We start from the raw sequence: 16,156 nt of genomic DNA, 5'->3' as shown, positions 1-16,156 counted from the left end.
AATGTTAGTGTGGCAATCTCCCCCGCTGTGCCCCCCACCAGAACACACCGATCAGCACTGGTTTTCCAGCATGCCTGTTTAACAGTAGCTGGTTGTAAGACTGCAGCTGTACGCACTGACTGAATGTTAGCCAGATAAACAGGTTTGTGTGTACCCAGCTTTACCTGCCTGTTCAGACTTTACATTGAGCTGTGCACTCATTAAAGCCTATGTAAAGTTCATCATCTCTCCCTAGACCAGGGATATGCAATTAGCGGACCTCCAGCTGTTGCAAAACTACAAGTCCCATCATGCCTCTGCCTCGGTGTGTCATGCTTGTGGCTATCAGAGTCTTGCTATGCCTCATGAGACTTGTAGTTCTGCAACAGCTGGAGGTCCGCTAATTGCATATCCCTGCCCTAGACTGACATCAGAGAGTGGAGTACACAAGTGCTGTTTCAAGCCTATTAAAATAAAGGAAAGTAATGTAACAAATACATCACATTTTTGTTCTTGTTACTGCTACTAAGTTACAAACTGCTCCACAGAAAACCTGCGCAAAAACAAAAGCCTGCGAACCAATTCTCTTTAGGTAAAAGAAAATAGATTTTCTCTATATGGCACTGTGGTCATAAATAGTATCTGAATAGTAGAGGTAGTATTAGATCAATTTTCTAATCTTCTGATGAACCTTCTTAGACAAAGGATAAACAGTACTTACCTCATGTGTGTAGGTTCTCACAGGCACCCCAAAGGCCCGGGCAAGGCCAAAGTCTGCAAGCTTTATAGCGCCATCTGAATTGATTAATAAGTTTTGCGGCTTCAAGTCACGGTGTAGAACACGGTGTGAATGGCAGAATGCCAAGCCTTGCAATAACTGGAACAGGTAACTCTGAAAACATCATAAACATTTCAGAATAGAAAGCAAAAACATACCAAATCAATTGTAATCCTAACTAAAGAAAACTTGCAGGCAGTGCAATAAAAGTAGACCTAAACCCTTTTACTATGAAAAACTGGTCATGCCAGCAATTTAGTACAAGGCCCAGCTTTCATGTCCTTTTTCTGGAAATGTTTAAATTACATGGAGTCACTAACCAAGAACTAGCATGTAGCCACTGATTTCCCTAGATACCCAAGAGGGCATATACACACACACACACACACACACACACACACACACACACACACCAAGATCTTGATTCCTAGAGCATTATGGGTTTTTAAAGCTACCACAGTAGATGTTTCATGTCTTGGGAATCAGTTTGTCAGACCAGAAGCTTGAATGGAGCAGTCTAATAAGGGATCACTCCCTCCTTAATTTTATATACACACAGTACATGTGTGTACATTACAGTAGAAACCCTTATACATTTCCTAAAAAAATATGTAAGTGGTCCGTTAATAATGGAGAGGGGATACCACTATTTGCTGACAAAATGCAAGCCACCATGTAGAGTAAGGTGTCCTACGGAGATTTCTCCAGAGGCGCGCTGTCACCGATGAAGGCGCTTCCATCTTCACCTGGTCTTCTTTCTGGGTTTGCGTCCTCCGGCCGTCTGATTGGACGCGCTGCAATGATGTCACTCCTGTGCATGCGCGCAGGAGTCATGGACTGCGCCACGGAGCTCTGGAGGAACGGCATGTGTATGCCGTCCCTTCAGAGAGCATGCGCAGGTGACGTCACCGCCTGCATGCAGTGTGAATATCTGTGCAATATAACTGTGCAGGTTTAGGAGATATTCACTTTACCTACAGGTAAGCCTCATTATAGGCACATGTTAAAAACTTAAAAAACTTATGACAGAAACTAAGAAAAACATTTTGGTCTTTATTAGTTGGTTTAGCAAAAAATAAAAATCCCAGGAGGTGATCAATTACCACCAAAAGAAAGCTCTATTTGAGGGAAGAAAATGATACAAAATTTAGTTTGGGTACAGTGTTGCATGACCACACAAATGTCAAAGTGCGACAACACTGAAAGTTGAATATTGTCCTGGGCAGGAAGGGGTTAAAGTGCCTCATATTGAAGTGGTTAACCACTGGTTTTTTATTTTTTGATAAATAAAAACAAATACCCGAAAATTAAAAAAAAAAAAAAAAAAAAAAAAAAAAAAACCCCGCACACACACCCCACACACTTTCATCATTTGTTATAAAATTTTGCAAACAGATACATTTTACTTCTTCACTGATGTGCGCAGATGAGGCTGCACTGATGGGTACTAATGAGGCAGCACTGATTATGAGGCATGGTGGGCATTGATTGGCAGCACTGGTGGGCACTATGGGGACTGCACGGATAATCAGTGCCCTGCTTCAGTGTAAATGTCCCTTTTACACAAGCCGATTATCGGCTCTTCTCCTCTCACTGTCAGCATGAGGAAAAGAGTGCTGATAAGCAGCTTCTGTTTACATCCCTGATCAGTTGTGATTGGAGCTGATCACGTGGTAAAGAGTCGCTGATCGGCTCTTTACCTCAATCTGTAATCAGCAGTGTCCAGAGCACACTGATGACAGAGCGTGCCGCTCACGCCCTGCAGCAGGTGCGATCACGGGAGGCTGCGATCATATGACGGCCTCCCAGAACTAGCCAGACACACTGTAGCAACAGCCGGCAAGTGGTAAAGACTTATCAATAAAAAAAAATTTATAGAAATTTTTTTTTTTTTTTTTTTAAAGTGCGGATATACATTTCAAGCTCATTTTCAAAACTAAAATTTTGTCACATCTTTCACGTAAACTTAATATTAACTTCTGAGCGTGTAACACACACACACACACACACACACACACACAATATCTTTATATGCTCCTTACACTATGTTCCTTTCACTTGATATTAGGAGTTGACTCCATGATCCTCAACCTACTTTGGGCAACAGAAAACAATAGCCAGATCACTGTATAAATGTCACTGGGAAGGGGTTAACACTAAAGGGCGATCAATGGGTTAAGTGTTCCCTAGGGAGGTGTGTCTAACTGTGGGGGCAGTGTACGGAATAAGAGGAGGAGAGAGATCGTTGTTCCTGATCACTAAGAACAGCAGATCTCTCTACTCCTATTGGAATGGGGATCATTCTGGCTCTGAGGAACGTTCACGGGTGGCTGGCAGAGATCGCGAGCAAGCGCCCTGTATCGCTCTTAAAGCGGCCGACGTACACCTACTTCGATTTGTGCAGCCGTGGCAACCTGCCACAGTATAATGACGATGGCTGGTCAACAAGCAGTTAAAAACGCCTGTAAACGAAACATGGCTAAAAGCGAGTTACCGCGTTTAAAAGCTGTTACGGGCATTTGGCATTTCAAATGCCTCTGAACATCCGTCCTGAACGCATTTTTTTGCTTTCCAAAAAATGCTTCTAAACTCAACTGCCTAGAAATGACTGTGTACATGTACTGATAAATAACAGAGGAAAGTTCAGAGTCAGCTGAAAAAAACTCCCAACTGCTCCTAAGGCCTCATGTACACTGCTGCTGGCAAATTGACGTGTAGGCTCGGTTCACACTGGGGCGACTTGGGATCCGACTTGTACGTCCTCAAGTCGCCCCAAGTCGCTCCAGAAATAGTTTCAATGGGAGTTAACGCTAGCGTCTTAATAGACACTACTGAAGTCGCTCCGACTTCAGAGTGTACTCCCTGTACTACTTTGATCCGACTTTGATCCGACTTCAGCCTATTGACTATCATTGAAGTCGGATCGCCATCTCGCATGATCCGACTTCGGCATGCGACTTGTGCTCAAATGATCTTGAGGGGAACTCCGCGCCAAATTTTAAATAAAAATCCGGCATGGGTTCCCCCTCCAGGGCCCTTGGGTCTGGTATGGACCTTGAGGAGAACCCCCTACGCCAAAAAAACGGCGTGGGGGTCCCCCCCAATCCATACCAGACCCTTATCCGAGCACGCAGCCCGGCCGGACAGGAACGGGGGTGGGGACGAGCGAGCGCCCCCCCCCCCTCCTGAACCGTACCAGGCCGCATGCCCTCAACATGGGGGGTTTGGTGCCTTGGGGGAGGGGGGCGCGCTGCGCCCCCCCCACCCCAAGGCACCTTGTCCCCATGTTGATGAGGACAAGGGCCTCTTCCCGACAACCCTGGCCGTTGGTTGTCGGGGTCTGCGGGCGGGGGGCTTATCGGAATCTGGGAGTCCCCTTTAATAAGGGGGCCCCCAGATCCCGGCCCCCCACCCTATGTGAATAGGTATGGGGTACATGGTACCCCTACCCATTCACCTAGGGAAAAAAGCGTCAATAAAAAACACAGTACACAGGTATTTAAAATAATTTATTAGGCAGCTCCGGGATCTTCTTCCGACTCCGGGGGTCTCTCCGGCGTCTTCTCCCGGTGTCCGCATCTTCTGCCGGCTCCACCGCTATCTTCTGGCGCTCTTTTGCCAGCGGTGGTCCGGACCTCTGGATCATCTTCTTCCCTCTTCTCTTCCAGAGATGTTGACACGACGCTCTCCCCAGCCAGAATGGTTTCTGTGCGCTCTGCAAGGGACTTATATAGGCGGTGACCCCGCCCCCTTATGCCGTCACAGTCCCTGGGCATGCTGGGTCTATGACGTTTTAGGAGGCGTGGTCACCGGGTGATGACCACGCCCCCTTATGACGGCACAGCCCCAGCATGCCCTGGGACAGTGACCTCATAAGGGGGCGGGGTCACCGCCTATATAAGTCCGTTGCGGAGCGTTCAGAGACCATTCCAGCTGGAGAGAGCGTCGTGTCAACATCTCTGGAAGAAAAGAAGAAGGCAGAGGTCCGGACCACCGCTAGCAATTGAGCTGCAGAAGATAGCGGAGGAGCCGGCAGAAGATGCGGACACCGGGAGGAGACGGCGGAGAGACCCCCGAAGTCGGAAGAAGATCCCGGAGCTGCCTAATAAATTATTTTAAAAAACCTGTGTACTGTTTGTTTTATTGACGCTTTTTTCCCCTAGGTGAATGGGTAGGGGTACCATGTACCCCATACTCATTCACATAGGGTGGGGGGCCGGGATCTGGGGGCCCCCTTATTAAAGGGGGCTCCCAGATTCCGATAAGCCCCCCGCCCGCAGACCCCGACAACGGCCAGGGTTGTCGGGAAGAGGCCCTTGTCCTCATCAACATGGGGACAAGGTGCTTTGGGGTGGGGGGGCCGCAGCGCGCCCCCCTCCCCCAAGGCACCAACCCCCCCATGTTGAGGGCATGCGGCCTGGTACGGTTCAGGAGGGGGGGGGGCGCTCGCTCGTCCCCACCCCCATTCCTGTCCGGCCGGGCTGCGTGCTCGGATAAGGGTCTGGTATGGATTGGGGGGACCCCCCACGCCGTCCTTTCGGCGTAGGGGGGTTCCCCTCAAGATCCATACCGGACCCAAGGGCCTGGTATGCCCCTGGGGGGGGAACCCATGCCGGATTTTTATTTAAAATTTGGCGCGGAGTTCCCCCTAAAGATTCATACCAAACACAGTGGCGGGGATCCAAGTCGGATCCCCGTTCATTGAAAGTCGGATCCACAAGTCGTGTTGAAGTCGGGTTGAAGTCGCGTTGCAAAGTCGCGTTGAAGTCGTGTTGCCCCTGTGTGAATCGAGCCTTAGGCTCCATGCACACTGAAGCTCATAAACGGCCGTTTTTGGGAGTTTGGGCATTTTAACAGCCCATAAACTCCCCTCTATGTTATCCTATGTGTCCATGCACACATGGATGCTTTTAGACGTTAATCAGCAGTGGAGTTCATGGGCTGTTTTCTGAACGCTATAAAATCGCATTCAAAGTCGTTTTTCTGACTTACAAAAAACGCCACACACTCAAAAACGTGGTTCACTAGCGTTTAACGTTTTTTGATCCACTGAAAAAGAAAAAAAAAAAAAAAGCTGACGTGGAAAAACGCTAATAAACGCTATTGCAAAAAATGTCCAGTGTGCATGGAGCCTTAGCCCCGGTTCACACAGGGGCGGCACGACTTGCAGGTCGCCTCACCGAGGCGACCTGCACACGACTGCCACGGTGACTTGCAAAACGACTTCTGTATAGAAGTCTATGCAAGTCGCCCCCAAAGTAGTACAGGAACCTTTTTCTAAGTCGGAGCGACTTGCGTCGCTCCTATTAGAACGGTTCCATTGTACAGAACGGGAGGCGACTTGTCAGGCGGCTAGGTCACCTGACAAGTCGCCCCTGTGTGAACCGGCACTTAGGAGCAGTTAGGCATTTTTTTCAAACTGCCCCTGAACTCTCCTGTAGGTTATCTTATCAGTACATGTACACAGGGTCGTTTACAGTAGTTTCTAGGCAGTTGAGTTTAGAGGCTTTTTTTTTTGGAACACCAAAAAAATAAATAAATAATTAGGTTCAGAAGCAGAGTTTAGAGGCATTTCAAGCGCCAAACGCTTCTAAACGTGGCTAAACATGCTAACTCGCGTTTAGCCATGTTTCGTTTACAGACATTTTTCTTTTTTTTGCTATTTTGAAAAAAATAAATAAATAACTTAATTTTTTTTAAAAGCTTATAAAAACGCAAATGTGGCAAAACTGACCTTTTAAACGTGGGTTACTATCTGTCAAGTTAAATTGTTCAGGAGAGGTTGTAAAAACGTCCCATGTACATGAAGCCTAAACGTCCGTTTACCAGCAGCATTGTACATGAAGCCTTAGGAATATGTCAGACAATAAACCACATTGGTCTTTAGTTTTAGTAGAAGAAAACTCACTTTAACAAGAGCCAGTGGGATTCCTGTGATAGTAGAGCCATCCATAAACTTCTTCAAATCTTGGTTGAGAAACTCAAATACAAGGTAGAGTTTATTTTCTGTGTGAATTACATCCAATAGCCTAAAAATCATATCAATAACAAAGTCAAACACAGAAAGACGAAATACACTTTATTTGCCATATGTTCTATCTGATATCATCCTGTAGTAATGGCTCACAGGTACAGAAAAACACATTTAGCTCACTTTAAATATCAGGTTCAAGGGCACACACAGAGGAAAAAAAAATACATAAAATGCTAGTTTACATAGAAGAAAAGAACAATACTGTGAAACTTGTGCAATGTCATCTAGCAGTTAATAATTCCAATAGAATTACATGTAGCATTCTACCCTTAGAATTTTTTTTTTAACACAACGATTAACTTTCAAGCTATATCTGCTTACAACAACATTTTATCTGTTACTGGTCCAGTAAAATACCACAGAATTCTAGAACTGGTAAGGCATTTCGTCTGTCAGGCTTTTGGTGTTGCTCTGTAAACTGGAATGGTTTTCTCCATCTCACCTTACAGCCACTGGTGATGTTAGGAGTGAAATATGACAGGTAGAGGTGTACTGAAATGAAAATTTTGGTGCCGAAACCAAAAATGAGTTTTTAAAAAATATATATACAGGCGCATCTCAAAAAATTTGAATACCATCAAAAAAAGTTCATTTATTTCAGTAATTCAATTGAATAAGTAAAACCCATTTTATATAGATTCATTACACACAGAGTGATATATTTCAAGCATTTCTTTCTTTTAATTTTGATGATTATGGCTTACAGCTAGTGAAAACCCAAAATTCAGTATCTCAGAAAATTAGATTGTGAAAAAGGTCAATATTATAGAGACTGATAGTAATGAGTCAATAAGTAATCAGCCAATTAAAGCGGATTTCCGCCTGGGGAAAAAAAATAAAAAATTACAAATACTGTAGCTGCTGACTTTTAATATATGGACACTTATCTAGCCAATTTTCGGATCGGCTGTCGGGTCCTGTTGCCGCCATCTCCACTAAGGGGAAACTCGGAAATAAAGCCTTCTGGCTTCACAGCCGGTTCCCTACTGCGCATGCACAAAGTGTGCTGGGCTTTCTAACTGGCCCGGCGGCTGAGGAAGGGGGAGGTGGGCTGAACTTCCAAGGAACGGAGGTTCTACTTTTGGATAGAACTCCACATTAACTCAAAACACCTGTAAAGATTTCCTAGGCCTTTAAATGGTCTCTCAGTCTGGTTCAGTAGGTTACACAATAATGGGGAAGACCGACAACTTGACAGTTGTCCAGAAGACAGTCACTGACACCTTCCACAAGGAGGGCAAGTCACAAAGCGTCAGTGCCGTATCCAAGCATATTCAGGGAAAGTTGAGTGAAAGGAAATAAAGTGTGATAGAAAAAGGTGCACAAGCAACAGGGATAACAGCAGTCTTGAAAGGATTGTGAAGCTAAGTCCATTCAAGAAATTGGGGGAGATTCACAAGGAGTGGACTACAGCAAGAGCCACCACACACACATATCCAGGACATGGGCTACAACTGTCGTATTCCTTGTGTTAAGCTACTCCTAAACCAGAGACAACGTCAGAAGAATCTTTCCTGGGCAAAGGAGGACTGGACTGTTGCTCAAGGGTCCAAAGTCCTCTTTTCAGGGAAAGTAAATTTTGCATTTTATTTGGAAAACAAGGTCCCAGAGTCAGAAGAAGAGTGGAGAGGCACAGAATCAAAGTTGTATGAGGTCCAGTATGAATTTTCCACAGTCAGTGATGAGTTGGGGAGCCATGTTATCTGCTGGTGTTGGTCCACTATGTTTTATCAAGTCCAAAGTCAGCGCAGCCCTCTATCAGGAAATTCTAGAGCACTTCATGCTTCTGTCTGCTGACCAGCTTTATGGAGATGCTGATTTCATTTTCCAGCAGGACTTGGCACCTGCCCACACTGCCAAAAGTACCAATACCTGGTTTAATGATCATGGTATCACTGTGCTTGATTGGCCAGCAAACTCGTCTGACCTAAATCCCATAGAGAACATTGATTGCATGCTAATTAGAAAGAGATAATATAACATACTACAGAATTCTAACAGAGTAGTTCATGCGTCACCCTGTTAGCAGGGCTCAAAATTTAAATTCCTGAGCTACTAGCTAGGCTTTAAGGGTTACTTGCCACCAGTTGCCCCACCCAACCCCTACCTTGCCCCTAAACACGCCCTCATAAATTATCTCATAAAACATGACACTTAAAGGTTTTATGCAGAATTAAGTTGCAAAAATAAATATTAACAACTTTATCAGTGCCCCTCAGCACAGCCTTACCTGTGCCCACCATTGCAGCCACGCTGTGCCCACTGCCAACTATTGCAGCCTCACCTGGGCAGAGGAAGAGTGGGCGGCGAGTTCATGACTGGAGGAAGAAGAGAGCCGTGGGATCAGAGCACAAATAGCACGCTCTGCTCGCTGTCACACACAGCCCCGCCTTCTCCTGACCCGGAGCCTTAATAGGCAGAACGTGGGTCCAATGCTGGGATGCGTTGTCCATCACAGGCTCCGGGTCAGGAGGAGGCAGGGCTGAGTGTGACAGTGATCAGAGTGGAGGTAGTTGTAATGTAAGCTGTAACAGCGTGCCATCTGTGATCCCGCGGCTCTCCTCTTCCTCCATGCTCTCTTCCCTTCTTCCCTGGGGGGGAAATCGCTGGCAGAACGCCTCCTGATCCACCCCACCCGTCGGTGGTGCTTCCCCCCCCCCCCCCACTCCCAGGCAGCCCAGCTCCTCGCCAGTAAGAAATTAAGGATGGAAGGGTCTGGGGATGGAGGAATCCATGAATAGAGAATGGAGGGCCCGGAGGAGTCTGGAGATAGGAACTGAAGGATGGAAGGGTATGGGGATGGAGATGGAGGAATGCATGGATAGGAACAGAAGGATGGAAGAGTTCAAAGATAAAAATGGTGGTGGTGAGGGGGGGACCGCTCATGTGACTGCTCGGCCCGCCTCGGCCCGTCTCTCATCTCTTCCGATGTCAGCAGGGAATTCTCAGCCCCGCCCGCTGACTGTAGCCATCAGATCACAAGAGAGGCAGGCGGGGCTGAGAATTCCCCGCTGACGCCAGGAGAGACGCAAGAGAAGAGAGGCAGGCCGGCAGTCACATGAGCGGCGTGTACACACACTGAAAATGCGGTATGTAGCTCCAGATTTTATAAAAAGCACATACAGCGGGGCACTTAATGGATTGCAACAACTATACGCCCGGAGAGCTCTCCCGGGAGGGGCCGTGCAAGTTGGCATGACGTCACCCGCCAATCGATTTTTCAGGTCATATGCATCGAGGACACACGAATGCATGCATGGAATGCATGGATGCTGCGATTGATTTCAATACCCCTAGTAACCGGATTCCTACTCAAAAGAAGGGTGTCGAATACTCTCTCAGAACTTCCACGTTTTCGCAGGCTCTCCCTTTCAAGAGCCAAGCTGTCAGCCTGAAGAAGCCAGGATCTGGGTGGCAGACTGGGCCCTGAAGGAGAAGGTCCTGCCACTCCGGGAGGCGCTGAGGGGGAGATACAGACCAAATTTCCCAGGGAGGGGAACCAGGTTCTCTTGGGCCACCATTCCCAGGGAAGGGAACCAGGTTCTCTTGGGCCACCATGGGGCGATCGGAATCAGTCTGCCCTCTGAGAGACTCAGCTTCTGCAGTATCCTCGGGATCAGAACTAAGGGGGAAAGGCATATGCCAAGCGGAAGTCCCAAACTCGGGCGAGCTCGTCTACCCCCTCTGAACCCCTCTCTAGAGTGAGAAGAATTTCTTAACTTTACTGTTCCCTCTGCGGGCAAAGGGATCAATCTCTGAGCTGCCGAAGTGTCGGCATACGAGGGAGAACACTTCAGGGTTCAACTCCCACTCCCCCTGGTGAATTGGCTGCCCCCTTTATATGCACTGCTGAGATAGAGCCTCTCTGCTCTGCCCACTCCAGGAGTTCCAGAGCCAGGGTCAGAAGAGTGCAAGATCTGGTGCCTCCCAGATGATTCAGGAAGGCCACTGCGGTTGCATTGTCAGAAAGGATCTGGACCTCCTAGCCCTTGATTCTTTCCTTGAAGGCCCTTCAAGCCTCTGTGACTGCCAAGAGTTCCCGGAAGAGTTCCCTTAGGCTCAAAGTTCCTCTAGGTGGGCCCCCCAACCCCAAGCACTTGCATCCGTTGTCACCCTGAGAGGTTGGAGTTGGGCCCAAAGGTGGCCCTCCCGCAACCTCTGAGAATTGGGCCATCACTGCAAAGACTTCTTCACCCCTCCTGGAATGGAAACCCTGTTGTCTAGCATTCCTCTTTTCCCGTCCCAGGAGGAATTGCTGGAGAGTCCTGGAATGGAGCTGACCCTTTGGGACCGCAGGGATACAGGATGTCATCAACCCGAGAACTCTCATAACCTTTCTGTAAGAGACCTCTTCTATTTCTAGAAGGGATGCTACTGCCCCAGGGGAAAGGTCCTCTACCTTCCCCTGGGGCAAAACAAGCTTCTGTGCTGTTGAATCCACCAGGAATCCTAAATAGACCTTGGTCTGATCAGGAACCAGCGAGGACTTTTCCTGGCTGATTATCCACCCCAGGCCAGGTCGGAAAGAAGGAGATCTCGACTCTGGTTGTAAACCAGTATGTCGTCAAAATAGGGGATCAATGCTACCTCTTGGAGATGGAGGTATGCAACCACCTCTGCCAGGATTTTTGTAAACACTCTCGGACTGGCTGCCAGTCCAAAGGGTGGGGCAGAAAACGGCCAGTGCTGCACTCCCTGTTCCGAGAGGATCGCAAACCTTGGAAGGGCCTGGTGCTCTGGAAAAATACGTGAAGATAGGCATCTTTCAAGTCTATCGTGACCATAAATATGTCCTTCAGAAGGTGCTTCCTGAGAGTATAGACGATTTCCGTGTGGAGCTTTTTATACTGCAGAAACCTGTTTAACCTTTTTAGATTTATTATGAGGCAGTACTTTCCCGAGGGCTTTGGGACTACAAAGATGTGGTACTAAAATCCCTGCCTGCATTGTTCTGCTGGGACTGGCACTATGACCCCCTGCTCCGCCAGTTGTCTGACACTCTGTAAAAGACCCACTGCTTTCTGAGGCTCCCTGGGTAAGTGGGTTTAAATGAAACTTGGGGGAGGCGAGGAGAGAAACTCCTATCTGTAGCCATCTCTTACTATCTGAAGGATGTGGGGACTCTGAGTAATCCTTTCCCACTGAGAGACAAAGTGGCAAAGTCTCCCCCCCACCCTGACGTCACTTGGTATCCTTGTCGGCAGACTTCTGGCTGGGGAAGAGGAGATCTCCCTTCTGCTTTCCCTTACAGACCGACCCCCCAGCGCCTGGTAACACTACCTTCCTTTTTATCTCTAAACCGGTTTTTAGCCTGGGGGCCTCGAAAAAAAAAAAAAACCTTCAAAAAGTTTTCCTTCAGGTTCCTTCCACTCCCTCAAAATGATATCCTTAAGGGCCTGGTGGATCGGGAGGACTTTGAATTGGGGCTTAACCAAGCCTCTATACATCCTGTCTTGCGTAGACACCTGTGCTGCGGCTTCCTTGATCTCCTCTGAAGCATACACTGCCCTAAGAAGGCCCTCCATATCATCAGCGGCAAAGATATATGTCTGCCTGGTCTGGAGTTCTCCTCCTCTTGACTGTCCTCAATGCCCTCGTCAGAACAACTCTGATCAGGGGGATTCAGCCTCCTCCTCAGAATCCTGAGAGGGAAGAGGTCTTAGGGGTTCCGGATGCCTATGTCTGCTACCTTCTGCCCTGTTAGAGGGGCCCTCCTGGGAGGAAGAACCCTCCCTACTAGTATGGGGTTCAGGGTCCCTAGCTTTAAAGGGTTGCTTGGAAAGCTTTAAGGGTTGTCAGGTTCTCCGTCTGTACAGAGAGAAAGTCTTTTATAACCCGAGAGATTTCTTTCCCCGCTAGCTTGTGGATACACTTGTAGCAAAAGGGTTTAGAGTGATCCTGTGGCAATTTATCATTACAATATCCGCATCTCTTTCTCTTAGAGCGGGAAGGAGCTTTAGGACAGGTGGCAACCACCTGGGCAGTAACGTCCTCCCCTATAAGAGACACATATGCAAGTTAACCAAAGCAACGCTCCCCTTGCTGTGTCCCGCAGGATCAAGAGTTGGGGTCCCCCTCCCCATCATTACCCCTGCCAGCTAGGCTGACTCACCCCCCAGTGGTCTCCTCTAATGCTGCAGCCGCTGCAGGCCTCTCCTCTCTTTCCATATCGTCACCAGTCTTTGACCCCTTGCTGAGACTGGTGCTGATGATCTGGTAAGAGCAGGATGTGGACACCTGCTCCACCATCGGTCAGACCTCTGCTCCTGGCTCAGAACTCCGCCATTTTGCTGGGGACTCGCGACTGGAAGTGACCCAGGGAGGCGCAGCGACGTAAATTTCTGGCGCTAGGGAGGAAGCCGTGTCATTCCGATCGGCGCCATCCCCTCAACCAGGAGTCGGGGGCATGCCGCACACAGCACCCGCCAGCTCCCCCCGCTGAACGGACACCCGCCAGGTAAGGGGGGGCGAAGGAGCAGGGGAAAAAAAAAAGGGGGGGGGGGGGGGGGGGACAGGAATAGTTCTTTTTTTTTTAAAAAATGAAAACATTTGGGATGTTTCTATAATTATTAGATTTACCTACTTGACTATGTTAGGATGACTGAGCTCTTTAAGGAGTGAAATTTCTCGAATAGCTGTGCTTGGGACTCCTTCTGTCTCCCTAGAGGAGGAAAAACAAAGGTGTTAAAAACTTGAAGAACCTCAATATAAATGTCAGATTAAAATTGGCCTGTGCTTTTACATTAGTTATTAAACATTTACGACATTCTTGCTCTCATGAGTAAATATGCAAATCAGCAGATCTACACCATTACAAACACATTTAGCATCTCTTTAACACACACATGCCTCAGAATGAGTGACAGCAGCTCGGTTAAAGGGGTTGTAAAGGCAGGGGTTTTTTTTTTTTATCTTAAAAGCGGAGTTCCACCCAAAAGTGGAACTCTCGCTTATATGCTTTCTCCCCCCCTTTTGGCACCGTTCGGGGGGGGGGGGAACCCGTTTTTGACTGGTCCCCTTCCCCACTTCCGGAAACAGGTTGCGGCCCGACCTCCCGGAAGTTCCCCCCCCCCCCTCCTTTCCCCGCTGCCGGGCCCAATTAGAAAGCGCAGCATGCTTTGTACATGTGCAGTAGGGAACCAGTAGTGAAGCCGAAAGTTTTCACTGCCTGGTTCCCTTACCAGAAATGGCAGCGGCAGCACCAGGAAATCCAAAGATCGGATGGGGTGACGACATCACGGGCTCCCTGGACAGGTAAGTGCCCTAATATTAAAAGTCAGCAGCTACAGTATTTGTGTAGAGAGGGGGCAGGGCCGAGTCAGGGCTCCGTGTCTGAATGGACATATGGAGCTGTGACTCGGCTCGGGTGCCCCCATAGCAAGCTGCTTGCTGTGGGGGGCACTTTTTACAGGGAAAAAAAAAAAGAGCCTTTACAATCACTCAGGGCTGATAATTTTCAGGTAATTGCTGCTTGAGCGATTACATGTGATAGGCCATAAATAGCTGTGAAGTCCACCACCTATTGCTTTCAATGGGGCTTCCGCAGCTAGTCGCAGGGACCCCTATGGGTCTCCTTCAGCTTAACACAAATGGCCCCAATCCCAAGTGTGAATGGGGCCTTACACACATTCTGGATTCTGCATTCAGAAAGCAACAGATGTCCAGGGTCATTGGGGTTCATTTACTAAAGAAATAAAGGCTGTTTGCAAAGAGAAAAGCACAAGGTGAAAGTGTTTGAGTATATATATCTCAAGAAAATGTCATCACTGGTCCAGGCCTATGTGAACATTACAATGTTGTTATCTCATCTGTGGGCACCCTACCCACAGACAAGGACAGAAACAAGGAAGGTACCCGCTTCATATACAGGTTTAATTCATTATCAGTGCCAGGGGCAATAACCAGTTATTTCCATGCTGCACTGCACTCATGTAATGAGAGGTGATCAGAAACTGCAAGAAGCAGGCGTGCTATATATGGGTTTATCTGAGCCTTACTGGACCACCCCCTCCCAAATCCCACATGACTCCAGACCTGCAATTGTCTAAGTCAGAAGCAATTTTACAGATCTTCTTAAAGTGGAGTTCCACACAAAATGGTCCCAGCTCCCACCGTCCTCCCGGCGCACCGCGGCACCAGAAGGGAGATCACCTCTCCCTCTCGGCAATCATCTGGGACACGTCACAGGTCCCGGATGATTGCCCGGCCAGTCATGGCGCGGCTCGCGCATGTGCAATGGTGCCTGGCTGTGAAGCCACAGCCGAGCGCCCACAGTTACAATGCCGGCGCCCAGAGAGGAGGAGGGGGGGGAGAAGGGGGGGGGGGGGGGGGGGGGGGAGACGTGTGGGGCTTCGTACACCCACACCGCTGGACCCTGGGACAGGTTAGTGTTCGATTATTAAAAGTCAGCAGCTGCAGTATTTGTAGCTGCTGACTTTTTTTTTTTTTTTTTTTTTTTTTTAGCAGAACTCCGGTCTAGAAATATGTGCGCTCTACACTGTAGCAATTCTCCATCAAAGCTGAACTCCAGTCTAACAGCTCAGTACAAAGATCAAATGCATGATTTTTCTCTGCTGCAGTTCATTAAACATGTTTTTAAGTGCATTGGTGTGATGCAGTGCTGATCATTCTGAATGGTTCCCCAACACATCAGCTTACAGACATTTATTGCACTGCCAAAAAGTTAACCACAAACACTGGGTACCCCATGACTAGAGAGTGAAAGGAGAAGCAGCTCATCTCTCGGCTATCTCTTCCCATCAACATGATCTTGCACTGCAAAAACAGATTGGCTCCTTGTGCTGCTTCCCTCTATGAGATCTACTGTACAGGAACTAGAACAGATTGCTACCAAGTTAAAGGATAGGTGCACCTTTTGAACTTTAACTTTACCACCCGTAACATGTTCCAGCATCTGAATCTTTACACCCCCCACCTTCTCCTGGTGACAGAAGGCAGATGGTCTTCTCCCCACACTCAATGTTACAATTTGAAAACCACATGGCTGTGCGGGGCTCTGCTCACATGGCCATGTCATTCATTCACTTCCTCGTAGTTCATTGATCTTCTGGCTGTCAAGTAACTGCCTGCTCATATCGGAGGCATAGGCAGACAGCTATCCTAAGAGTCTGCAGGAGCTGGACATTTGATTAAAAGGCCGCGCTTAGGAAAAATAGCTATTAAAAGGGCTGCAGCCTCCCCTTAATTCCTATTTAGGAGTTAATTGAAAGTATGTAATAAAGAGATGTGGGGAATTGGCGCTGCCCTATTGACACTAATGCCGCGTACACACGGTCGGACTTTTCGTCTACAAAAGTCCGACAGCCTGTCCGACAGACTTCCTGCGGACTTTCGGCGGACTTGCA

The 16,156-nt window shown here is 48.1% G+C and overlaps 1 protein-coding gene across 2 annotated transcripts in view; it reads right to left on the bottom strand.

Moving 5' to 3' along the window:
• The window catches only part of CDK2 (cyclin dependent kinase 2), a 53,010-nt gene that overhangs the window by 19,678 nt on the left and 17,176 nt on the right, over positions 1-16,156 (bottom strand). The window contains exons 2-4 of one of the 2 annotated variants that reach the window (XM_073613959.1): positions 13,375-13,452; positions 6,666-6,786; positions 701-871 (exon numbers count right to left, since the gene is read on the bottom strand). In XM_073613959.1, the coding sequence (XP_073470060.1) occupies positions 701-871; positions 6,666-6,786; positions 13,375-13,452 (370 nt within the window). The remainder of the gene's footprint in view (positions 1-700; positions 872-6,665; positions 6,787-13,374; positions 13,453-16,156) is intronic. The other variant, XM_073613960.1, reaches the window with a different exon arrangement.

The sequence above is a fragment of the Aquarana catesbeiana genome, linkage group LG02 (genome assembly GCF_042186555.1).
Source record: "Aquarana catesbeiana isolate 2022-GZ linkage group LG02, ASM4218655v1, whole genome shotgun sequence".
NCBI classification, from domain to species: Eukaryota; Metazoa; Chordata; class Amphibia; order Anura; family Ranidae; genus Aquarana; species Aquarana catesbeiana.
This window is presented reverse-complemented; position numbering and strand designations above follow the sequence as displayed.